Here is a 25,646-nt window from a genome sequence, read left to right as displayed (position 1 = left end):
TGGTCTAGTGGTTTTCCCCACTTTCTTCAATTTAAATCTGAATTTGGCAATAAGGAGTTCATGATCTGAGCCACAGTCAGCTCCTGGTCTTGTTTTTGCTGACTGTATAGAGCTTCTCCATCTTTGGCTGCAAAGCATATAATCAGTCTGACTTCGGTCTTGACCATCTGGTGATGTCCATGTGTAGAGTCTTCTCTTGTGTTGTTGGAAGAGGGTGTTTGCTATGACCAGTGTGTTCTCTTGGCAGAACTCTATTAGCCTTTGCCCTGCTTCATTCTGTACTCCAAGGCCAAATTTACCTGTTACTCCAGGTGTTTCTTGACTTCCTACTTTTGCATTCCAGCCCCCTATATGAAAAGGACATTCTTTTTGGGGTGTTAGTTCTAGAAGGTCTTGTAGGTCTTCATAGAACCATTCAACTTCAGCTTCTTCAGTGTTACTGGTCAGGGCATAGGCTTGGATTACCGTGATATTGAATGGTTTACCTTGGAAACGAACAGAGATCATTCTATTGTTTTTGAGATCACATCCAAGTACTGCATTTCGGACTCTTTTGTTGACCATGATGGCCACTCCATTTCTTCTAAGGGATTCCTGCCCACAGTAGTAGATATAATGGTCATCTGAGTTAAATTCCCCTGTTCCAGTCCATCTTAGTTCGCTGATTCCTACAATGTCGACGTTCTCTGGCTGGAGCGAAGCAAATGATTGGGAGACCAGCGAGGAGGTGGTCGTGGTGATCCAGGTGAGAAAACAAAGGTGACCCAGGGATGAAGACATTTAAATTATTGGAGAGATTCAAGGGGCAATTTAACGGAGTGAGATTCCCAGGTCTCTGGCTTGAACAACTGGATAGATGGTGGTTTCCGTTCCCAAGATGGGTATAGTGGGAAGAGCAGTAGGTTTGGTAAAGGAAAATGTTGGTTTTGGTTTTGAATAGGATGATTTTAGTGGCTGTAGGCATCCATGTAGATATATGAGGGGGCTGTGGGATCTCTGGGTTCACAGCTCAGGAGAGAGATCTAAATTGAACCCAGAGTGCTCGGGTCCATCAACCTACTGGTTATAATTGGAGCTGTGGTATGGATAAAATCCCACCCAAGAGACAGGATATTGTGAGAAAAGTGGGACAGAGCCCAAGGAAGCCATCAGTGAAAGCATGGGCAGAAGGGGTCTCTGCCAAGAAGAAGGGGCTAGAAAGGAGGCTGTGCTGACACAGAACCTAGGGAGGACGTGTCTCGAGAAGGAACTGGCCCGTGGTGTTGGCTGCGTCTGAACCTTCAAGGAAGTGGAGAATTAAAAACTGCTTGTGAGCGATCATAGGAATTGTTATTTTAATAAAAGCAACACAGAAACATGGAAATAAAAATTCGGATGATGGGGATGGGAGAATTGTTAAGTCCTCTGTTCCCAGCCTCCCCTGACCAGTCCTTGGTTGGACTCAGTGCCAGAGGTCGTTGGAGGTTTCCTGCAGAGCAGTTTCCGTGGGCTGGTGAAGCTGAGGACCGTGGTGAGGAAGTGGAAGTCTTTGAAGAAGTCTGGATTTGAAGGGGACGGCTGTGGGCTTGGGAGGGTGGGACTTGGTGCTTGTCGTTTCACGTGTTAAGGTAGGAGCAGGTTTACATACCGGGTGGACTTAGTAGAAAGGAGGGTAGGCTGAGGTACAGGAGAAGGAATGAGAACAGAGTGTGGGCAGGGCTGGGATCTGAGTAGGGAACTGTTACTGTAACTAGAACACAAAGACAGCATATTTTCTGGGGAGTCTGGAGGTTTTGGTGGCAGAAAATTGATGGTATTCCTGTCTGGCTGCTTCTCATTTTCAGCTTTTGATGGGCCCCCAAGTTAATAGCTTTAGTGACTCAGTGAATCCCCGACTCCAGGGCTGGCCTGGTGATGTTCCATCTTCCAGATGCCTCCTTGGTGGGAGCAGTATGCACAGAGTTTGGTAAAAGTGTATTTTCTATGGAGTTTGGGAACAGTGGGTTAGCCATCTGGAATTAAATAAATTTGGATCCCTGTCTCAATTCTTATATTAAATAGGATTTCAGAGAGATCTAAGATTTTTTTCCACTAAAATGTTTAATTATGAAACATTTCAGACATACAGGAAATAATGTCATAGACAAGTTAAACAGATGTTTAACATTTTGCCATATTTGCATCGGATCTGTTTTCTTTCTTTTTTTTTTTAAATAAAAGGAATAAAACACTAATGATATAGTTAAAGCCCGCCATCTCATTTCTTCGTCTTGTCTCCAGAAACCACCAGAACCGTCTCTGTGGTTGCTTGTACTGTTACTAGCGCTGCGCACGTCCAGGCGATACGGATAGCTTTGTGTTTTAAAGTTGTGCGTCAGCATGGTTCTGCTTTTCCACCAATGGAGGCATTTACCGTTCTGTGGCATGACGTGGAGATCCAGTTCAGTGGTTTTAATGGCTGCATCATGTTTCATTGGTTACTTATCCGTCGTCTATTGAGGAGCAGTCGGGTTTCAGCTCTGCTGCTCTGACACAGCGCTGGCATGTAGACCACACTGGGAATGGGAAGAGTTTCTCCAGGGAAATACCTGCTAGAAGCACCGGGTTATGGGGAATGCAGATGTTATTGGTGAATTTGGTGCATTGCCCATTTTTTCAGTGTCTTTTAAACATAAAGGCATTCTTCCTTTATTTTTAATTATTGTTTTTTAGGTTATAGTAACACAGACATTAAAAGTTTCCATTTTAACAATTTATAAGTGTGCAATGCAGTAGCAGTAAGCACATCGACATTGTTGAATAACTGTTACCACTGAGTACTATTTCATTAACATCTTCCTTTTGTTGTTGTTTTTCTTCACTAAGCTGTCTCTGACTCTTTGTGACCCCATGGACTGCAGCATGCCAAGCTTCTCTGTCTTCCACTGTCTCCCAGAATTTGCTCAAATTCATGTCCATTGAGTCGGTGTTGCCGTCCAACCACTTCATTCTCTGTCGCCCACTTCTGCCCTCAATCTTTCTCAGCATCAGGGTCTTTTCCAATGAGTCAGCTCTTCTCATCAGGTGGCCAGAGTATTGGAGCTTCAGTTTCAGCAACAGTCATTCCAGTGAATATTCAGGGTTGATTTCCTTTAGGACTGACTGGTTTGATCTCCTTGCACTCCAAGAGATTCTCAAGAGTCTTCTCCAGCACCACAGTTCGGAAACATCGATTCTTTGGCGTTGAGCCTTCTTTATGGTCCAACTCTCACATCCATACATGACCACTGGAAAAACCATAGCTTTGACTATCCAGGCCTTTGTTGGCAAAGTGATGTATCTGCTTTTTAAGACACTGTCTAGGTCTGTCATAGTTTTTCTTCCAAGGAGCAAACGTCTTTTAATTTCATGGCTTCAGTCACTGTCTGCAGTGATTTTGGAGCCCAGGAAAGTAAAGTCTGTCACTGCTTCCATTTTCTCCCCCATCTGTTTGCCATGAAGTGATGGGACTGGATGCCATGGTCTGAGTGTTTTTTAATGTTGAGTTTCAAGCCAGCTTTTGCACTGTCCTATTTCACCCTCACTTCCTGTCCACTTTCTGCTGTTAGAGTGGTGTCATCTGCATATCTGACGTTGTTGGTATTTCTCCCAGCAATCTTGATTCCAGCTTATGATTCATCCAACCCAGCATTTTGCATGATGCACTCTGCATATAAGTTAAATAAGCAAGGTGACAATATACAGCCTTGTACTCCTTTCCCAATTAAGACCCAGCCAGTTGTTCTATGTCTGGTTCTAACTATTGCTTCTTGACCCACATATAGGTTTCTCAGGAGACAGGTAAGGTGGTCTGGTATTCCCATCTCTTTAAGAGTTTTCCACAGTTTAAAAAAAAAAAAAAGTTTTCCACAGTTTGTTGTGATCCATGCAGTGAAAGGCTTTAGTGTAGTCATTGAAGCAGAAGCAGATATTTTTATGGAACTCCCTTGCTTTCTCCATGACCCAGCAAATGTTGGCGATTTGATCTCTGGTTCCCCTGCCTCTTCAAAACCCAGCTTATGCTTCTGTAAATTCTTGGTTCACATACTGCTGAAGCCTAGATTGAAGGATTTTGAGCATATGCTAGCATATGAAATGAGCACAATTGTATGGTAATTAGAACATTCTTTGGCATTGCCCTTCTTTAGGATTGGATGAAAATTGACCTTTTCCAGTCCTGTGGCCTCTGCTGAGTTTTCCAAATTTGCTGACATACTGAGTGCAGCACTTCAACAGCATCATCTTTTAGGATTTGAAATGCTCAACTGAAATGCCGTCACCTCCACTGGCTTTGTTCATAGTGATGCTTCCTAAGGCCCTCTTGACTTCACAGTCTGGGATGTCTGGCTCTATCGTGGTTATCCAGGTCATTAAGATCTTTTTTATATAGTTCTTCTGTGTATTCTTGCCACCTCTTCTTAATCTCTTCTGCTTGTATTAGGTCCTTGCCATTTTTGTCTTTTATTGTGCCTGTCCTTGCATAAAGTGTTCCCTTGATATCTCCAGTTTTCTTGACGAGATTGCTGGTCTTTCCTGTTCAGTTGTTTTCCTCTGTTTCTTTGCACTGTTCATTTAAGAAGGCCTTCTTATGTTTCCTTGCTACTCTCTGCAAGTCTGCATTCAGTTCACTTCAGTTCAGTCGCTCAGTCGTGTCCGACTCTTCGCCACCCCATGGACTGCAGCACGCCAGGCTTCCCTGTCCATCACCAACTCCTGGAGTTTACCCAAACCCATGTCTGTTGAGTTGGTGATGCCATCCAACCATCTCATCCTCTGTCACCCCCTTCTCCTCCTGCCTTCAACCTTTCCCAGCATCAGGGTCTTTTCAAATAAGTCAGTTCTTTGCATCAGGTGGCCAAACTATTGGAGTTTCAGCTTCAACATCAGTCCTTCCAATGAATATTCAGGACTGATCTCCTTTAGGATGGACTGGTTGGATCTCCTTGCAGTCCAAGGGACTCTCAAGAGTCTTCTCCAACACCACAGTTCAAAACCATCAATTCTTCGGCACTCACCTTTCTTTATAGTCCAACTCTCACATCCATACATGACTACTGGAAAAACCATAGCCTTGATTAGATGGACCCTTGTTGGCAAAGTAATGTCTCTGCTTTTTAATGTGCTGTCTAGGTTGGTCATAACTTTCCTTCCAAGGAGTAAGCATCTTTTAATTTCATGGCTGCAGTCACCATCTGCAGTGATTTTTGAAGTCCCAAAAAATAAAGTCTGACACTATTTCCACTGTTTCCCCATCTATTTGCCATGAAGTGATGGAACCGATGCCATGATCTTAGTTTTCTGAATGTTGAGCTTTAAGCCAACTTTTTCACTCTCCTCTTTCACTTTCATCAAGAGGCTTTTTAGTTCCTCTTCACTTTCTGCCATAAGGGTGGAGTCATCTGCATATCTGAGGTTATTGAAATTTCTCCCAGCAATCTTGATTCCAGTTTGTCCTTTATCCAGCCCACCATTTCTCATGAAATACTCTGCATATAAGTTAAATAAGCAGGATGATAATATACAACCTTGATGTACTCTTTTTCCTATTTGGAACCAGTCTGTTGTTCCATGTCTAGTTCTAACTGTTGCTTCCTGACCTGCATACAGATTTCTCAAGAGGCAGGTCAGGTGGTCTGGTATTCCCTACTCTTGAAGAATTTTCCACAGTTTGTTGTGATCCACACAGTCAAAGGCTTTGGCATAGTCAATAAAGCAGAAATAGATGTTTTTCTGGAACTCTCTTGCTTTTTCGATGATCCATCGGATGTTGGCAATTTGCTCTCTGGTTCCTCTGCCTTTTCTAAAACCAGCTTGAACATCTGGAATTTCATGGTTCACATACTGTTGAAGCCTGGCTTGGAGAATTTTGAGCATTACTTTACTAGTGTGTGAGATGAGTGCAATTGTGTGGTAGTTTGAACATTCTTTGGCATTGCCTTTCTTTGGGATTGGAATGAAAACTGACCTTTTCCAGTCCTCTTGCCACTGCTGAGTTTTCCAAGTTTGCTGACATATTGAATGCAGCACTTACACAGCATCATCTTTCAGGATTTGAAATAGCTCAACTGGAATTCCATCACCTCCAGTAGCTTTGTTCGTGGTGATGCTTCCTAAGGCCTTCTTGACTTCACATTCCAGGATGTCTGGCTCTAGGTGAGTGATCACAGCATCGTGGTTATCTGGGTCATGAAGATCTTTTTTGTACAGTTCTTCTGTGTATTCTTATCACCTCTTCTTAATAACTTCTGCTTCTGTTAGGTCTGTACCGTTTCTGTCCTTTATTGTGCCCACCTTTGCTTGAAATATTCCTTGGTGTATCTAATTTTCTTGGAGAGATCTCTAGTCTTTCCCATTCTATTGTTTTCCTCTATTTCTTTGCACTGATCATCAAGGAAGGCTTTCTTCCTCGCCTTGCTATTCTTTGGAACTCTGCATTCACATGGGAATATCTTTCCTTCTCTCCTTTGTTTTCCACTTCTCTTCTTTTCACAGCTGTTTGCCTGCATCCAGTTGGGTGTAAGTTTCCCTTCTCCCTTGCCTTTCCCCCCTTCTTTCCTCGGCGGTTTGTGAAGCCTCCTCAGACACCGCTTTCCCTCCTGCATTTCTTTTTCTCGGGATGGTTTTGGTCACCACTCCTGTACAGTGTTGCAAACCCTGTCCATACTTCTTCAGGCTCTTATCAGGTGTAATTTCTTGAATCTATTTGTCACTTCCACTGTAAAATCACAAGGGATTTGATTTAGGTCATACCTGAATGGCTTAGAGGTTTTCCCTACTTTCTTCAGTTTAAGCCTGAATTTTGCAATAAGGACCTCATGATATGAGCCACAGTCAGCTCCAGATTTTGTTTTTGCTGACTGTATAGAGAGCTTCTCTGTCTTTGGCTGCAAAGAACATAATCAGTCTGATTTCAGTATTGACCATCTGGCGATGTCCATGTGTAGAGTCTTATGTTGTTGGAAAAGGGTATTTGCTGTGCCCAGCATGTTCTCTTGACAAAACTCTGTTAGCTTTAACCCTGCTACACTTTGTACTCCAAGGCCAAACTTGCCTGTTATTCCAGGTATCTCTTAACTTCCTTTTGCATTCCAATCCCCTATGATGAAAAAGACATCTTTTTTGGTGTTGGTTCTAGAAGGTGTTGGGTCTTAGAACCAGTCGACTTCAGCTTCTTTTGCGTCATTGGTTGGTGCATTGGCTTGAATTACTGTGATGTTGAATGGTTTGCCTTGGAAATGAACCGAGATTATTCTGTTGTTTTTAAGACCACACCCAAGTACTGCACTTCAGACTCTTGTTGATTATGAGGACTACTCCAGTTCTTCTAAGAATTCCTGCCCACAGTAGTTAGTAGATACAGTGGTCATCTGTATCATCAGAATTAAATTCTTCCATTCCTGCCCATAGTAGTTCACTGATACCTAAGACATCAATGCTCAATTTTGCTGTCTCCTGCTAGACCACATCCAGTTTACCTTGATTCATGGACCTAACATTCCAGATTCCCATGCACTATTGTTCTTTACAGTGTCAGATTTGACTCTCACCACCAGACACATCCACAGCTGAGCGTCATTCCCACTTTGGCCCAGCTGCTTCCTTCTTCTGAAGCTGCTGCTCATTGCCCTCTGCTCTGCCCCAGTAGCGTACTGGACACCTGGGGGAGGGCTCATCTTCCGGTGTTGTATCTTTCTGCCTTTTCATCCTGTCCATGAGGTTCTCCAGGCAAGAATACTGGAACGAGTTGCCGTTTCCTTCTCTAGTGGAGCACATTTTGTCAGAACTCTCACTGTGACCTGTGCCCTTGGGGGGCCCTGTGTGGATCGGCTCGTGGCGTGTCCAAGTTACACAGGCCCCTTCGCCACGACAAGGCAGTGATCCATGCAGGGGAACATCTGCATTATTTTATCATTTATTTCCTTCTTCTTCCTTTAAGTTCTGTTCTCTTTCTGACTTCTTGGATTTTTTTCACACTTAGAAAATTTCATATTTAATTTTTGGATAGGTATGAATTTTCATAGCTCTAATATAGAAATGCTTTACAAAGTGTACGGAGAAAAGTCTTAACACACTTTCCCCTCATCACTCTGTTTCTATCCCCATAGAAAGGTAACCATTGTTAGCTTCTTTTCTACACTCAGAGATATTTTTTTTGCTCTAATTTTTTAAAAATTTTAAAAAATTAATTGGAATATAATTGCTTTACAGTGTTAATTTCTGCTGTGAAGCAGAGCGAATCAGCTATATGTGTGTATATATCCCCTCCCTCTTAAGCCGCCCTCCCAACCCCCCCAAAATTTTTAATTGAAGTATAGTTGATTATGAATTATGTAAATTACAGTGTACAGTATAATGATTCACAGTTTTTAAAGGTTATACTCCATTTATAGTTATTATAAAATATTGGCTCTGTTCCCTGTGTTGTTCAGTATACCCATGTGGTTTATTTTATACGTTATAGTTTGTACCTCTTAATCCTCTGCCCCTATATCGCTCTGCCGCTTTCATCCCCCCACTGATAACCACCAGTTTGTTCTCTGTGTCTGTGATTTGACATTAAGTTATTTATCGATTTTCTAATGTTAAACCAATTTTGCTTTCCTGAGATGCATCTAGTTTTAAAAATATCTTTTTAAAAATACTATTATTTATTTCTGGATGCACTGGGTCTTTGTTGCTGCATGCTGGCTCTTCTCTAGTTTCGAGGAGTCGGGCGACTCTCTAGTCGTGGAGCACAGGCCCAGTTGCTCCAGGGCAGGTGGAATCTTCTCGGACCAGGACTCAAACCCCTGTCCCTGTGTTGGTGGGTGGATTCTCAACCACTGGACCACCAGGGAAGTTCACATGTATTATCTTTGAGTATCCTTTTTTTATCTTGTTGGACTCAGTTTGTGATGTTTCTAAGGATCTTGTAAATATCTCCTAAGAGAGACTGACCTTAGTTTTTCCTTCCAGTACTGTCCTTATCATGCTTTAGACAAGGTTAAGCTAGCTTCAAAAAATCAGTTTAAAAATGTTCACTTTTACTATATTCTGAAGATTGTGTAAGACTGTAATTTTTTATTCTTACATGTTTGCTTGAATTCACCTGGAAAATCATCTTGGTCTAGGTTTTCTTTGTAGGAAGATTTTTACTTATGATTCATTTACTTTACTAGTTTTAGGAATATTCAAAGTTTTTTTATTTCTACTTGGGTCAGTTTTAGTGTATTTTCTAGGAATCTGTCTAGTTTGTCTCATTTTCTGATTTCTTGATATAAAGTTGCCTATTTCCTTCTGTTCTCATCTCTGTCACTTCAGTTCAGTTCAGTTCAGTCGCTCAGTCGCTTAGTCATGTCCAACTCTTTGTGACCCCATGAACCGCAGCATGCCAGGCCTCCCTGTCCATCACCAACTCCCAGAGTCCACCCAAACCCTTGTCCACTGAGTTGGTGATGCCATCCAACCATCTCATCCTCTGTCACCCCCTTCTCCTCCTGCCCTCAATCTTTCCCAGCACCAGGGTCTTTTCAAATAAGTCAGTTCTTTGCATCAGGTGGCCAAACTATTGGAGTTTCAGCTTCAGCATCAGTTCCTCCAATGAACACCCAGGGCTGATCTCCTTTAGGATGGACTGGTTGGATCTCCTTGCAGTCCAAGGGACTCTCAAGAATCTTCTCCAACACCACAGTTCAAAAGCATCAATTCTTTGGCACTCACCTTTCTTTATAGTTCAACTCTCACATCCATACATGACTGCTGGAAAAACCATAGCCTTGATTAGATGGACCTTTGTTGGCAAAGTAATGTCTCTGCTTTTTAATATGCTGTATAGGTTGGTCATAACTTTCCTTCCAAGGAGTAAGTGTCTTTTAATTTCATGGCTGCAGTCACCATCTGCAGTGATTTTGGAGCCCCCCAAAATAAAGTCAGCCAATGTTTTCACTGTTTCCCCATCTATTTGCCATGAAGTGATGGGACTGGATGCCATGATCTTAGTTTTCTGAATGTTGAGCTTTAAGCCAACTTTTCCACTCTCCTCTTTCACTTTCATCAAGAGGCTCTTTAGTTCCTCTTCACTTTCTGCCATAAGGGTGATGTCATCTGCATATCTGAGGTTATTGATATTTCTCCTTGGCAATCTTGATTCCAGCTTGTGCTTCCTCCAGCCCAGCGTTTCTCATGATGTACTCTGCATATAAGTTAAATAAGCAGGGTGACAATATACAGCCTTGACGTACTCCTTTTTCTATTTGGAACCAGTCTGTTGTTCCATGTCCAGTTCTAACTGTTGTAGCCTCAGTAATCAGGTTCCTTTTTTCAGGTTATTCCTTTTGCATGTAATTCCGTCCTCAGAGTACATCAGAGAATTCACATAGGTGTAAAATCCTAAAAATGCAGTGAGGGGGGGAAGACCTGCTCCCCAGAAGTCACATCTTAGTGCATACCAGAGAATTCACACAGGAGAGAAACCCTGTGAGTGTAGTGAATGTGGGAAGGCTTTTACCCAAAATTCAGCTCTTGGAGTACACCTGAGAATTCACACAGAGGAGAGACCTTATGAATGTATGAATGTGGAAATCCTTTGTCCATAAAACAGCTATTAGAGTATATCACACCAGAATGCATACTTAGGGAAAACCCTGGAGCATAATGAGTTTGAAAAATGCTAAAGGAAGTATGGGGCTTCCCAAGTGGCTCAGTGGTAAAGAATCCACCTGCCAAGCAGGAGATGCAGATTCAGTCCCTGGGTGGGGAAGATCCCCTGGAAACGGAAATGGCAGAATCCCATGGACAGAGGAGCCTGGCAGGCAACAGTCCATAGGGTCTCAAAGAGTTGGACATGACTAAGTGACTAACAGCAGCAACAGGTTTTGTTACTGGTCAGTCTCGGGAGGCTGGTCAGTTTTATTAGACTTTTCCAAGAACTAATTTTAGCTCCGTTGAGCTTCTGTATCATATTTGTTTTCCATTGTATTTATTTCCAGGCTGATCATTCTTTTCCTTCCTTCTACTTTTTTCAGCTTTAATTTGCTTTCCTCCCCCTAATTTCTTGAGTACTTAACGCATTTCCAGCTTTTCCTCTTTTACATCTCTTATAAATTTCTCTCCAGTTACTACTCCAAATATGTTACAGTTTTATGAGGCTATTTTAAGTTTTTTAATCTAATTTTCAAATTGATAATACTCTCCCATAACTCAAAACCCAGAAAGTATAAAGGTGTGCGATAAAAGTTTCCCCTCCCAAACTTGGCTGCCACCTGCTCCTCTCCCATCACACCCTCCCCAGCACCCAGTAACCCTGCTCGTAACATTCTGTAGCCTTCCAGCCTTTCTTGTGTGTTTAAAAGCAGTTGTGGATAGAGATTTTTATTTCCTGTTCCCCCTTTTTTTTAAACATACAATGCACAGTATGTTAAAAATTCTTTGTACCACCTTATTTTTATACATCTTGACAATAATTCTTAGCGATCTTTCAGGGGCAGTACATCTAGAACTTTATTCTTTGTTTTCATGTATGTTCTATCATTTTGTCACCGTCATTGTATGCTTAAACCCATTTCCCTCCTACTTTTTGTCATTACAGAAGATAATTCTATTATACATATGTGTACGTGTAACTATATCTTGAAAGTATAATTGCTGGGTACAGGTGATATATATTTAAAGATTGTCTGTAAAAACTTTCTGTTACAGAAAATGAGAAACATAAAAACAGAATTGTCCAGTGACTTCCCTGTGTATCATCTGGCTTCAGCCAATATGGCTAGTCTCGTTTCATCTATCCCCTTGCCACCTCCATGCACTATACTTCGACTCCCAGCTTATTTGAAAGCAGGTTGCAGGCATCATCTCATTTCATCCTTAAATATTTCTGTGTTATCCCTAAAAGACTAGAGCTCTTTTAAAAATACAACCACAGTACTATATCACACTAAAAAAATTAACCATCATTTCTTATCACCAAATAGTCAATCATTTCAAGTTTCCCTGATTATCTTACATATATAGATATATCTCATAGTTACATAGACTTTCATGGTTATACCATTAAATTTGAGTCCTTTCAAATTTGGTGAGACGGGTACAGTACAGTGTATGTCAGTGTCTATGAATGGTTCTTTGTGTTTGAAAAGAACATGTCCTCTACTGGGAGGCACGATGTTTTCTGTATGTCTTTTAGGTCATGCTGTTCAAATCTTTTGTATCCTTACTGATCTGTCTCCCACTATAATTATGGATTTGTCTGTTTTTACTTATTATTCTTTCAATTTATTCATCATTATTCTGTCAGCTGTTGCTTTTTGTATCTTGGGGCTACATATCAATTGATTCAGCAAATGTTTATTAAGTGCTTCTATGTGCCAGGAACTGTTCTAGTTGCTAGACATATTTCAAGAGAACACGAGACAAAAATGCCTCGTCTCTTTGGGAGCGACAGACAAGGAAGATAAAGAATTACAGACAATTTAAATTATTATCCCTCATAAATTGAATGTTTTCACATTATGAATTGACCTCTATATTAGTAATTTTTTTATTTTAAGTCTCCGGTGTGATAACACAGCGGTAATGGCTTTCAGTGAGTTATGTTTACTGATTTTTTTCATCCTCTTGTTTTTGCATTTTCTATATTCTTATGTTTTAAGTGTGTCTCCAAATAGCACGTACTTGTATTTAAAACATTTTTAGCCATTTATATATGTGTGTGCGTATATATTTGGACTTCTGTCTAACATTTTATTTTATGCTTTCCTTTGTCCCACTTTTTCTCTCCTTCCTTGCTTTTGGTTTATCTTAATGATGACACTTGTCTCTCATCTCAGTGGGAAGTTTTGCTCTCTTTATTTTCTAAAATCACACATTTATGGAGATATCAGTCACCGAGCACACAATTCAGGGTGTATCTCAGTGGTTTTTTCATGTATTCAGAGGTGTGCCGCCATCAGCACAGTCAATTGTAGACCATTGTCATCACCCTGGAAGAAATCCTCTGCCCCTGAGCAGCTACTTTCTATTCCACCTCCACTCCCCACCCCATCCACCGCTCCAGACCACCTCTCCTCTTTCACCCTGTAGATGGGATGTGTATAATGTGTGACCTTTTGTATCTGGCTTCTTCCATTTATCCTGTGAACAAGAGTCACCTGTGTGTAGCGTGTACCCCTACCGCTTTACATTTTATTGCCAAATAACATGCCACATTCTATCGATTCATTCATCAGTTGGTGAACACTTGGGTTGTTTGCACTTTTTGGCTATTATGAACAACAGTGCTTTTAACATATGTGAACAGGTTTTTGTGTGCTTTTTTCTTTCAGTATATACCAAGGAATAGAATTGCTGGATCATATGGTAATTCTATATTAAATTGCCAGACTTTAATATTTTTAGATTGCCAGACTTTCATTAAATTCTATGTTTAATTGCCAGACTTTTTCTGAAACAGTCCCATTGTTTTATTATATAATCCCACAAGTGGTGGGTGAGAGTTTGAATTTCTCCACATCCTCATCAACACTTGTTTTTTCATCTTTTTGAAAATTAATTAATGAATTTTGTTTTATTTTTGGCCGTGCTGGGTCATCGTAGCAGTACGCGGTCTCCTCACTGAGGCGTCTCCTCTTGTGGCGGGCTTCAGTAGTTGCGGGAGGTGGGTCAATGACTGTGGCTCTTGGGTTTTAGATTGCTGGGTCAGTAGTTATAGGACATGGGCTGTTATTGTGGCTCTTGGGTTCTAGATTGCTGGGTCAGTAGCTGTGGCTTAGTTGCTCCTCGGCATGTGGGATCTTCCCAGACCAGGGACTGAACCTGTGTCCTCTGCATTGGCAGGTGGATTCTTAACCACTAGACCACCAGTGACACCCTGTTTTTCATCTTTTTGACTGTAGCCTTCCTAGCGACTATGAAGTGGCATCTCATTGTAGTTTTGATTTGCATTTCCTGATGGTTAACAATGTGGAGCATCTTTTCAGGGGCGTATTAGCAATTTGTCTTTTTTCTTTAGAGAAATGTCTATTCAGACCTTTCACCCATTTGAAAATTGCATTGTCATTTTATTATTGAGTTGTAAAACTTCTTTGTATGTTCTAGATACAAGTTCCCTATCAGATATATGATTTGCAAATATTTTCTCCCATTCTGTGGATTGTCGTTTCACATTCTTGGTGGTGTCCTTTATGACACAGAGGCCTTTAATTTTGATGGATTTTTTTCCTTTTGTTACTTGTGCTCTTGATATTGTGCCTAACAAATCATTGCCTCATTTAAGGCTAAGAAGACTTACACTTCTGTTTCCTTCTGAGAGCTTTATAGTTTTACCTTTAGGTCTTTGATCCAATGGGAGTTAATTTTTATGTATGGTATGAAGTAGGAGTCAACTTCATTGTTTTGCTTGTAGATATCCTTTTGACTTAGCATCATTTGTTGAAAAGACAACTCCCATTGAATCATCGTGGTAACCTTATTGAAAGGGGATAATAGTGAAGGTAATTTCTAGACTCAGTTCTGTTTCATTGGTCTGTATACTTACGTTAGTATCACAATGTCTTGATATTGTAGCTTTGTAGCAAGCTTTGAAATCCAGAAGTACGATTTGAAATCCAATCCTGTTCTTCAAGATTGTTTTGGCTATGTGGAGTTCCTTAAATTTTCATGTGAATTTTAGGAACATAACTTCTGCAAAGAAGGCACCTGAAATTTTGATGGAGATTGCAGTTAAATCTGAAGATCAATTTGGGGAGTATTGCCATCTTCACAATATTAAGTCTTATAATCTGTGAACTTGGATATCTTTCCATTTAAATCTTTAATTTATTTCAGCAATGTTTTGTAGTTTTGGGGTTTTTTGTTTTGTTTTTTGCCTTTGAAATAGTGGATGTTAAAGAATAGTTAGCTATTGTTTTTATAATATTACATTTTAAATTTATTTTTTAAATGGAAACATCATTGGTTTAGGGAATTCCCTGGTCTCATAGAATGAGTTGGGAAGTGTTCCCTCTTCTTCTATTTTTTGTGTTTTGGGTTTTTTTTTTTAATATTTATTTATTTTAAAACATTATTTATTTTTGGTTGCACTGTCTTTGTTGCTGTGCGTGGACTTTCTCTAGTTGTAAAGAGCAGGAGCTCCCCTCTAGTTTTGGTGCCCGGACTTCTCTTGTTGCAGAGCATCAACTCTCGAGCTCAGTCGCAGGAGTCGTGGCACACGGGCTTAGTTGCCCTGCTGCGTGTGGAATCTTCCCGGACCAGGAATCGAACCCATGTCCTTGCACGGGCAGGTGGGTTCTTAACCACTGGGCCGCCAGGGAAGGCATTATTTATCTGTCTGTCTATGCCAGGCATGCAGGATCTTCTAGTTGCAGCATGCAGGATGTTTAGTTGTGGCAAGCAGACTCTTACTGCGGCATGTGGGGTCTGTTTCCTTGACCAGCGATCAAGCCTGTGCCCCCTGATTGGAAGTACAAGTCACTGGGCCACCAGGGAAGCCCCTCCTCTTCTATTTTTTCTGACAAGTTTGAGACCAGTTGGAATTTTTATGTTTTAAATGTTTGGTAAAATTCATCAGTAGACCCATTTGACCCAAGCTTCCCTGTGTGGGAAGTTGTTTTTAAGTACTAATTTAACCTCTTTAATTGTTACTGGTCTAATTCAGATTTTTTCTTCTGTAGTCAGTTTTTGTGTTTTGTGTCTTTCTATAAATTTGTCCATTTCATCTGAGTTATCTGATTTATTGGCACATAGGTGACCATGGTATTCCTTTACAGCCCTTTTTACATCTGGAAGGTTGGTAGCAATGTTCCTTCTTTCATTTTCAATTGTACCAACTTGAGTCTTCTCTTTTTTCCTTGATCAGTCTAACTAAAGTTTTGTCACTTTTATTGATCTTTTCAAAAATTAACTTTTAGTTTATTTTCTCTATTATTTTTCTGTTCTCTATTTCATTCATTTCTTTTCTAATCTGTATTATTTCTTTCCCTCTGCTTGCTTTGGGTTTAGTTTGCTCTTCCTTTTCTAGTTTCAAAGTGGACGTTCAGGTGATGGATTTGATATCTTTCTTCTTCTTTATACTTTACAGGTAAAAGTTTTCTTCTAAGCACTGCTTTAGCTGCATCCATAAGTTTTGATAAATTATGTCTTCATTGTGTTTTCATTCATCTCAGTATTTTCTAATTTTCTTGTTATTTCCTTGAGCCATTGGTTACTTAGGAGTGTTAATTTCTACATATTTATGAATTCCCCAGATTTCTTTGTTATTAATTTGTAATATCATTACACTGTGGTTAGAGAACATACTTTGTCCCTGTTTTTTAAAAAATGTATTTTATTGAAATATAATTTATTTACAATGTATTAATTTCTGCTATACAGTAAAGTGATTCAGTTATACATATATATACATTCTTTTTCATATTCTTTTCCATTATGGTTTATCACAGGATATTGAATATAGCTCTCTGGGCTATACAGTAGGACCTTATTTATCCATTCTACATATAATAGTTTGCATCTGCTTGGGCTTCCCTTGTGGCTCAGACAGTAAAGAATCCACCTGAAATGTGGGAGACCTGGGTTCGATCCCTGCGTTGGGAAGATCCCCTGGAGAAGGGAATGGCTACCCACTCCAGTGTTCTGGCTGGAGAGTTCCATTGGCAGAGGAGCCAGGCAGGCTGTATGGCCCATGGGGCGCGCAGACTCGGTCGTGACTGGCCAGCTTTCACTTCGCACCTGCTGACCCCAAGCTTCCAGTCCTTCTCTTCTCCACCTCCCCTTGGCAATCACAAGTCCATTCTCTATGTCTGTGAGTCAGTTTCTGTTATGAGATAAGTTCATTTGCATCATACTTTAGATTGATGTAAGTGACATAATAAGGTATTTGTCTTTCTCTGACTTCCCTCACTTAGTACGATAATCTCTAGAGGCCCATCCATGTTGCTGCGGATGCCGTTATCTCATTCTTTTTCGCAGCCGAGCAGGATCCCAGTGTACGCGCACCACACGTTCTTTATCCAGTGGTCTGTCAATGGCCATTGAGGTTGTTTGCATGTTTTGGTTTTTGTAAATAGTGTTGCTGTGAACATAGGGGGTGCATGTATCTTTTTTAATTATAGGAGAACATACTTTATATGATTTAAATTTTTAGCTCTTTGGATTTATCATAGTGACTTCAAAACGTTTCTCTCTGAAATCTAACATGTGTATCCTCTCACAGGCATTTTCTGTTGCCTGCTTTTTTCCTGTGTATGGGTCACACTTTGTTTCTTTGCATATCTCATAATTTTTTTATTGAAAAGTGAACAAAAATATATTAAAATATACCTAAAATACATTTTAGGTAACATATTGGGGCAAGTCTGGATATTGATTCTTGGCCTCCACCATGAGACTTGTTGTGGTCATTTGCTTGTTTCCTCCGTGACTTGGCTGGGCTGTTTTAATGAGGCCTACTCCTCCTGCCGTGTGAAGCCACTGATGTCACCCCTCTGAGGGCACAGCCGCGGGCATGCCCACCGCCACCGTGGGTGCTGGCGAGTCAGCACGGCCCCCTGTGGCCGTCTCAATCTGTCTGCCTCTGCTGGTAGCATACCCAGCTGTTCATACTCATTAAGTGCTAGCCAATTGCTCTGTAATTTTTGACATGTGGGGCATAAGTTGCCCCATAATCTGATCCAGTTAAATTTGGGCTTCTGTACCAGGGTTGTTTTTGATGATACCAGCTTCTTCTTTAGTGCTTACCACCAATTTTTTTCATTTTTTGGAAAGTGCCCTTAGGCTTAAACTTCCTCATACTGTTTTACAAGAAGTCAGTTCATTTGGAAGGAGCTTTGGAGCTTTCTGTTCTAATGGACTGCCTCTCCCCCCGGCAGAATCTCTAAGCCCCTGCTCTGGAGCTGATGTCAGAGACACTGACCCAGTTCTGTCAGAGTGACACTCCTGTTTTATGAGCAGAGACCTGGGCAGGGGTGATAGCCTCTGGTCCTCTCGGTTCTCATCTCTGTTGTGAAACCTCTGCCCTTTAGGTGATCTGTGGTGAGGGTGATCAAGGCCCAGTAATCCTGTCCTTCTGCACCTGAGGTGCAGCCACTGTCCTGTGAGTGGGGCTGAGTGGAGGAAGGGAGTCCTCAGTCTCTTGACCATATTCAGCAGGAATTTATTCTCTGCAACTTGTAACTAGAGAGGATTGAGGAATATTGGTGGCCTGCCCCTCTGGTGACATACCATATCCCTTGACTGGATGCTGAGGGGATAGAAGCCCCATGTTTTTGGACCTTACTCATCTGGAGTGGAGCATCTGTCTGAGATGTGAAGTCAGGGTTGGGGGAAAAGAAGGAGGGTCATGGCCCAAGTACTGCAAACTTCCACTATTCAAGATTTAGTGGATTTTCTTAAATAGATGTTTCTTAATTTGTTGTAAGTCCTTAGCAAAATTTCCAGGGATTTTAAATGCCTGAGTTAAAAAAAAAAAAGTGTTTGCCAGTTATGGACTTTCAGTAGAGGTGGACCTGCCAGGGCTCCTTGTGCTGCCGCTCAGAAGTGGGACCTCTCTTCTACTTGTAATGGTCACTTTAGAAATTACAGAGTGTGTGTGCACTCAGTCATGTCCGACTCTTTGCCACCCCACGGAGCCCTGCCAGGCTCCTCTGTCCATGAAATTTCCAGGCAAGAACACTGGAGTGGGTTGCCATTTCCTTCCCCAGGGGATCTTCCTGACCCAGAGATTGAACCCACATCTCTTGCATTGGCAGGCGGATCCTTTACTGCTGAGCCTCCAGGGAAGCCCCAGAAATTACAATGGTGAATCCTAACTTAGCAAAGGCTAACATTAATTGATGTCTTTACTCTCTTTCTGATTAATATAAAGACCTTAGAACTGTTTGAAGCTGTTTTTAAATCATACACACATGCATGCACACACACAGAATATATGTATTTCAAATACGTATAAAAATATATATCAAATGTGTGTAAGTATGTACATACTGTATTTACATAAAGCAAGAACATGAAACAGGAATCAGCTGGTTACCTACAGTTAAGTTGCCCAAGTTCAATTCATATTTTTACAACTTACCAGCTGGTCAGCCTGAACAAGTCCCTCAACTATATCAAACCCCAGTATCTTGAGCCACAGAGTTGAGATAACTGTGACCTCCCTCACTGGGTTGTCGTGATAATTAAATGAGCTAATGCGTGTAAAGGGCTTCCCTGCAGGCTCAGTGGTAAAGAATCTGCCTGCCAGTGCAGGAGACGGGGGTTCCATCCCTGGGTCAGAAAGATCCCCTGCAGAAGGAAATGGCCACCCACTCTAGTATTCTTGCCTGGGAAATCCCATGGACGGAGGAGCCTGGCGGGCTACAGTCCACAGGGTTGCAAAAAAGTCAGATCCAACGTAGCAACGAAACAATCACAGTGCATCTATGGAACTGTGTACACGGCGCACAGAGCCCGTGCTTGACAGACTGTGAGTCCTTAGAGCAGACAGCTGTGCTAAGGACTGACGGTGATGGTTGGTGGTGATCACTATCTGTCCTCCCGTCCTGGCAGTTCCTCTGTGACGAGGGCGCTGGTATCTCTGGGGACTACATTGACCGAGTGGACGAGCCCTTGTCCTGTTCTTACGTGCTGACCATCCGAACTCCTCGGCTCTGCCCTCACCCACTCCTCCGGCCCCCACCCAGCGCTGCTCCCCAGGCCATTCTCTGCCACCCCGCCCTGCAGCCTGAGGAGTACATGGCCTACATCCAGAGGCAAGCTGGTGAGTGATTAAGAGGAAGGGAGGAAGGAGACACGAAGGGAGGGACAGGCAGAAGATCGGGTATCAAAGAGCTGAGACTCCGTCCCCGTCCTGCTGACGTGCTGTCTCCCAGTAGACTCAAAGCAGCGCAGAGACAGGGCCGTAGAGGGCCGGCCAGACCCGGCCCCTGCAGCATGGAGTGAGGCCAAGCCCGGGCTGGTGCCACCAAGGACAGCAGGTAGGTCCTGAGTCCTGTCCCGTGACACACGTCTCCACTTCTTCCTCAGTGTTACTGCCTGGGCACCCGGGGCTGTGTGGTCCTCAGCAGCCCCACAGCCCTGACTTCTGGGGTGGGGGAAGGAGCACAGCAGGCCCTAACCCTTACAGTAGAAGAGGGAAACACACCCTGCCTCTCCTTTCAGGTCCCTCCTTGTTTTCTGTATTCTAGGTGCAAGCCCAGCCAAGGAGAACAGTAAGGAATCAGATTTCTGGAAGATGCTTCACGAGCCAGAGGAACAGCCCTCAGAGAGGGAGACCCAGGCCGAGGTGAGAGCCAGCTTCTGGCCACTTCTCTGAGGAGGCTGAACATGGGCTTCGGGTCGGAGGGCCACTCAAGCTGAGGTTCATTATGAGATGACCTCTTTTTACCTAGGGATGCAAGGACATACCCAGAGGCAGTGCCTTAAGAGTGTGGTTGGCATGCAGAAGCCTGTGTACTTGACTCTGCCCTTTTCTCCCCATCAGGAGCAGGAACCAAACCTTGAAGCCACAGACCCACCGCCAGCCTCTCCCGACGGTGAGTGAACGCTCCATGTCTCCTGTCTGCGTGCGTGTGTTTTCAGGTTGGCAAGCATGGCATGGGGATAGACCTAGACACTAGGAGGGAGGCTGGGCAGCCGGGCCAGCAGCAGATTCCGTTTTAGAGACAGCAGTGCTTCTCTAGGAGGATGGCAGAACACAGTGGTTCCACTGCTTGCCTGACTCTATAGTCCTGGATAATTTCACTTAAGCCCGATTTCCTCACCCATAACATGTGGGCAATAACCCCTACGTGAGAGGGCTGTTACAGGATTAAATGAGAATGAATCTAGTTTACAGTACAATCCCTGGAACTGAGCAGACAAAAAGGGGTTTGTATTTGTGGGGAGAACAGGATTCAGGGAGGAGGAGCCCTTGGCCCCAGAATCTCTTCTGTGGACCTAAAAGCCAGGCTGATTGCCAGGGAGGCCTCGGTGGCACGTGGATGAGCAGGGCACTCGGCAGCCTGTTCCCATCCTTCTCTCTCTCACCTGTGAGGCCCCCTTAGGCCCCTAAGTGCTCTTGGGAGGGGTGTGTTGGCTGCTGTCTCAGACCAGACAGGTAGTTCCTGGGGCCAGGGACCAAGTCCTTCCTTGGCTTCCTCAACTCCTCTTCTTAGGAAGTCAAAGTAGAATTAATTTATGATCTATTCCTATTCCTCCATCTCAGAGTTTCAGAACAACGTACAGGTCAAAGTCATTCGGAGTCCCGCAGACTTGATTCGATTGATAGAGGAGCTGAAGGGTGGAACAAGAAAGGTATGAGCCCTGCTCCCGGGAAGGATGGAACCTTTCTCCCTGCTGGGGGCACTCGGAACACCCTGAACTGGGCCCAAAGAGCTGCCTCAACTTCTTCACTCCTCATGAGTCCCCAACTAAACCACATCCCTGCTGTGTGCCCTGCCCTCCACTCTTTGTCCCTATGGAAACCCCAACCATCTGCCATCTCTCTTTCTCCTGATCCTCACCCATCCAGGGGAAGCCAAACGCAGACCAGGAGCAGCCTGGAGAGAGTGCTACAGAAGTCCCTTCCAGGGAACCAGAGGTGAAGGAGAAGGGCGGCCCAGACCAGCAGAAGGAGGTGGAAGAGGAGGAGGATGAAGAGGATGAAGACGAAGATGAGGATGAACGGCAGTTGCTGGGAGAATTTGAGAAGGAACTGGAAGGTATACTGCTCCCATCAGACCGAGAGCGGCTCCGGGCGGAGGTGAAGGCTGGCATGGAGCGGGAGCTGGAGAACATCATCCAGGAGGTGAGCTCTGCTCTCCCGCCTGTGGCTTCCAGCTTCCTCTGCTGCCAGCGCCAGTAGGCGGGACCGGCCGAGGGGCGGGGAGAGAACCCGAGCCACGCCTCACCTGCCTGGGGCATTCAGCCAGGAGCCCTGAACTGCTAGTTGCTTAATTAAAACTGGGACGGTGGGGAAGGGGATCTGTGAGAAGGATGAGACTTAGTCATTACTCCCTTGTAGAGCTTGGACGATCCCTCACTCCCCAGATCCCTAACTCTCCACCCCCACCTTGGGCCTCCCAGACAGAGAAAGAGCTAGACCCAGACGGGCAGAAGGAGGAGTCAGAGCGCGAGCGGGCCATGCTGGCCTTGACGTCTACTCTCAGCAAACTCATCAAAAGGCTGGAGGAAAGACAGAGCCCAGAGCTGATGAAGAAGCACCGAAAAAGGAGGGTTGTCCCCAAAAAGCCTCCCCCACCCCCTCAACCAACAGGTGAGGGCTGTCAGACAGGAACAGACGGCCAGGTCCATCACCTGTATCCCTTCTGAGAACGCGCACCTGCTCGCTCTTTCTGGAACACCATTCTGCTTCCCAACAACTCTAGCCCTTTGCCGGGTCACTTCCTAGTGATCCATTTGAGAGGCAGCTTTCAGAGCCTGTGTGGCTCGCTGGTGTGGCTGTTTGCTGGCTTGCTTCTGTACATCCAGTGCCTAGCACTTTGCCGGCACCCTGTGACTGATGAGTAGATATTAAATGAGTGACCGTGAGTGTCCGGGCCAAAGACGCTCCTGTCACCTAGGAGTGCACAGGGCGTGCCCTCGGCTGGCAGAGAGGGATGGCCAGCCCAGCTACTCAGAAGCCAATTGCCTGGACAGAGTCACTCCCTTCCTGTTGTGTCCCAGTGTCTGTCCCACGGGTCCTGTGGGACAGGAGACCAGGTGTTCCAGGTCTAACGTCCTAGTTTCAATCCTTCCATCCTCCTACCTCTATTATAAACACTGAAATGTCTTTCAACTCCCAACATAGGGTCCAAACCAAAGTCTTCCAGCCTCCTTCTCTGCAGGCCCCAACTTCGCTGATTTTTGCTTCAGAAGACAGTAGTTTTCCTGTAGGTGATGGGCAGAATTACTGGGTCCAGAGGGAAGAAAGGAAACTGCAGTCGGTGGAGGGAGCTTTATAGGTTGGAATGGGGTAGGAGGGGTTGTGATGGGTCCTAATTTATTCTGAAGCCTGACTGACATACCTGTTTGAGAGGGAATAACTTGCCAAAAGCAACTGACGGCCAGAGAGGGGCGAGCACCCCGGCCCCCAGCCCTGGGGTCACGGCGCTGTTTTGTGTCTCCCTGTGTGTCTCCCCCTCTAAGAGGAGGATCCTGAGCACAGAGTCCGGGTCCGGGTCACCAAGCTCCGTCACGGAGGCCCCAATCAGGATCTGACTGTCCTCGAGATGAAACGGGAAAACCCACAGCTGAAACAAATCGAGGGGCTGGTGAAAGACCTGCTGGAGAGGGAGGGACTCACAGCTGAAGGTGGGCCCTGGGGGGCGGGCTGGATTCAGAGCTGTTGGAAGGGCTTGCTGCTGGAAGTGGAGGGGCTGGGGACCTCGGCTGGGGACCCAGGGGGCAGAGGACCTGCACTGGAGCTGCCCCCTGGCCTCTCCTCTCACTGCGCATCCCACTCCTTTCCAGGGAAAATTGAGATCAAAATTGTCCGACCAGGGACAGAAGGGACTGAGGAGGATGCACGTTGGCTGACTGATGAGGACACGAAAAACCTCAAGGAGATTTTCTTCAATATCTTGGTGAGAGGCACCCCACCCCTGAGTCCTGGACTTCCCGCCTTCCCTGTCCCCCAGCAGGCTGAGGGGTTGAGGGTGAGGTTTAGAGTCCTCCAGGCAGCCCCCAGCCTCGCCTCTATCTAAGCCTCAGTTTCCTCATCTGTAAGACGAGGCTATCCGTTCTGGGTGTTGAGCCCTCAGCAAGAGCCCTACAGGTCACCGGTGTGAGTGCTGGCTCCTGCCCTCCCCTCCCCACCCCGTGCTCATCCCCGCTCCCCAGCCCGCCCTGCGGCCTTCCCCCAGGTGCAGGGAGCGGAAGAGGCCCAGAAGGAGCGGCAGCGGCAGAAAGACCTGGAGAGCAACTACCGCCGGGTGTGGGGCTCCCCCGGCGGGGAGGGCACCGGGGACCTGGATGAGTTTGACTTCTAAGACCGCCACCGCCAGCTCGCCAAAGAGTCCAGAGTCTTCCTAGACTGGCCCTGCCTCTGTCCCCCACAACCCCCGGGGCCCTGAAGGCGAAACAGCAGAGAGCTGAGCTGTGAGCTGTGGACCCCGAGGCCCTCCTGGGGTGTGGAGGGGCCGTGGGGCAAGTGCTGCTGCTACTGCTGAGACCTGGAGACCTCCCAGGCCTGTGTGATCTGCTGCCCCTGGTTCTGCCCACACCCTCTTCCTTCCTTCCCTCCTGGCTTCCCCTGCTGTCATCCCCCCGCTCGTGGGTTCCTTTCCCCTCCCTAAGAGTGTTTTGAGATCTCTTGAGTAGAGCAGGGAGAGCGAGAAGAGTGGGGCCGGTCAGCAGGCCCTAAGAGGTAGGCCCCCTGCCCCTGCCCCAGTCCTGTTGAGAGTCACCTCCCTGCTTCCCCCAGATCAGCTTGAGATGTCCTGCCCCTTTTCCTTCCCACACTGTTCCCTACAAATCTGTGCTTCTGAGTGGAAGCACCTTCTCTCTGTTGCTGAGAAAATGGGAAGAAAGTTGCCCACCACCTCTGACACAATCCCATGGAAAGGGTAGGCTACAGACCCACCTACCATGTTCTAGAACAATCAGGTTTCTAAATAAAGAACTGGACCATCAAACCATCCATCTTTTTTTCTTTGGGGGTGGGGGGCTCAGCAGGGAGGAGACCTGGTGTTCTCCTAGGGTGGAGGGCATGCGCCCTGATCCCCTCCTGTGCTTCAGAGTCGGGGCAGCGGCAGTGATCTGGGGTGTGCAGAAGAGACCGGGACAGTGGAGCAGAGCCTGCTGGCCTGGCCAGGGCTGAAGCAGTTGCAGTGCTAGGCTCCCTCCTTTTCCTCATCTGTCCACTTCTGTTCCTTCTCCCCCGTCACATCCCACAGCGTTGCCCCGCCACGGGGGTCCTCCTGCTGCAGTGTGCTGCAGACTCCACCCCACGCCTGCCAGCCAAACCACTTCACTGCCCAGGAAAGACCTCTAGCTGCAGTCATGCCCAGAGAGACGGCTGCCACTCACACAGGCCCGCTCCTGAGTCTGCCAGTGGTTGGTGGCCTGGTTAGCTGCCTCTCTCTCTTCCTCATGACCAGGTGCAAATCTAGGTCCCCCGCTTCCCCTGCGTTCTTCTTCTGCACCTCTCAGGTGCAGCATTTCTGCCAACAACTTCACTAACTCGTGACGTAAGAAATAGAGGGCTTGAAACTCCCAGGCCTCCAAAAGGGGACAAAAAGATTCAGTTGTGGAAGGAAGCTGTATGAGGCTGACCCTCTTCCTGCTGAAAGTGGTCTTATACTTGCTGAGCAAGTTATGCTTACATTGTTTTATTTAAAATTACAAATGGGTAGGCTTCTAAAACCCTGCAACCCCAGATCCACTTGTGCATCTTAACGAGAGGGATCGAAGACACTACAACAAGTGCAGCTACAGGCAGAACGGTGAATTCAAATCCTCACCGCCCCCCCCCCCCCAACTTACTGTCAGCAGGGCCTTGAACAAGCTGTTTGGTTTTTGCAGTGCTGTGTCCTCCGGGGTAAACTGTGGACAACTGCACTGGCCTTGGGTGGTGGTGAGGATTGCATCAGACAGTGCATGTGCTGTGCTCTTAGCACACTGCCTGGCCCACGGGAAGTACTCAGGAACAGAATAAACCAGCTGAGCTCTGAAGAGACTGGAAGGTACTTGGAGAC

General features: G+C 45.0%; 1 protein-coding gene across 4 annotated transcripts in view; it reads left to right on the top strand.

Moving 5' to 3' along the window:
* The window catches only part of OS9 (OS9 endoplasmic reticulum lectin), a 33,128-nt gene extending 8,544 nt beyond the window's left edge, over positions 1–24,584 (top strand). Inside the window, exons 6-15 of one of the 4 annotated variants that reach the window (XM_061131300.1) lie at positions 19,519–19,729; positions 19,845–19,946; positions 20,157–20,254; positions 20,453–20,504; positions 21,176–21,264; positions 21,482–21,757; positions 22,036–22,225; positions 23,098–23,262; positions 23,422–23,534; positions 23,814–24,584. In XM_061131300.1, the coding sequence (XP_060987283.1) occupies positions 19,519–19,729; positions 19,845–19,946; positions 20,157–20,254; positions 20,453–20,504; positions 21,176–21,264; positions 21,482–21,757; positions 22,036–22,225; positions 23,098–23,262; positions 23,422–23,534; positions 23,814–23,939 (1,422 nt within the window). In that variant the 3' untranslated portion in view covers positions 23,940–24,584. Of the gene's footprint in view, positions 1–19,518; positions 19,730–19,841; positions 19,947–20,156; positions 20,255–20,452; positions 20,505–21,175; positions 21,265–21,481; positions 21,758–22,035; positions 22,226–23,097; positions 23,263–23,421; positions 23,535–23,813 lie in introns of all 4 variants that reach the window. The other 3 variants (XM_061131290.1, XM_061131315.1, XM_061131308.1) reach the window with 3 other exon arrangements.
* Positions 24,585–25,646: the final 1,062 nt, after the last annotated feature.

Source organism: Dama dama, chromosome 3 (assembly GCF_033118175.1).
Source record: "Dama dama isolate Ldn47 chromosome 3, ASM3311817v1, whole genome shotgun sequence".
Classification (NCBI taxonomy): Eukaryota; Metazoa; Chordata; class Mammalia; order Artiodactyla; family Cervidae; genus Dama; species Dama dama.
Note: the sequence above shows the minus strand (reverse complement) of the source record. Positions and strands in the feature narration are given on the sequence as shown.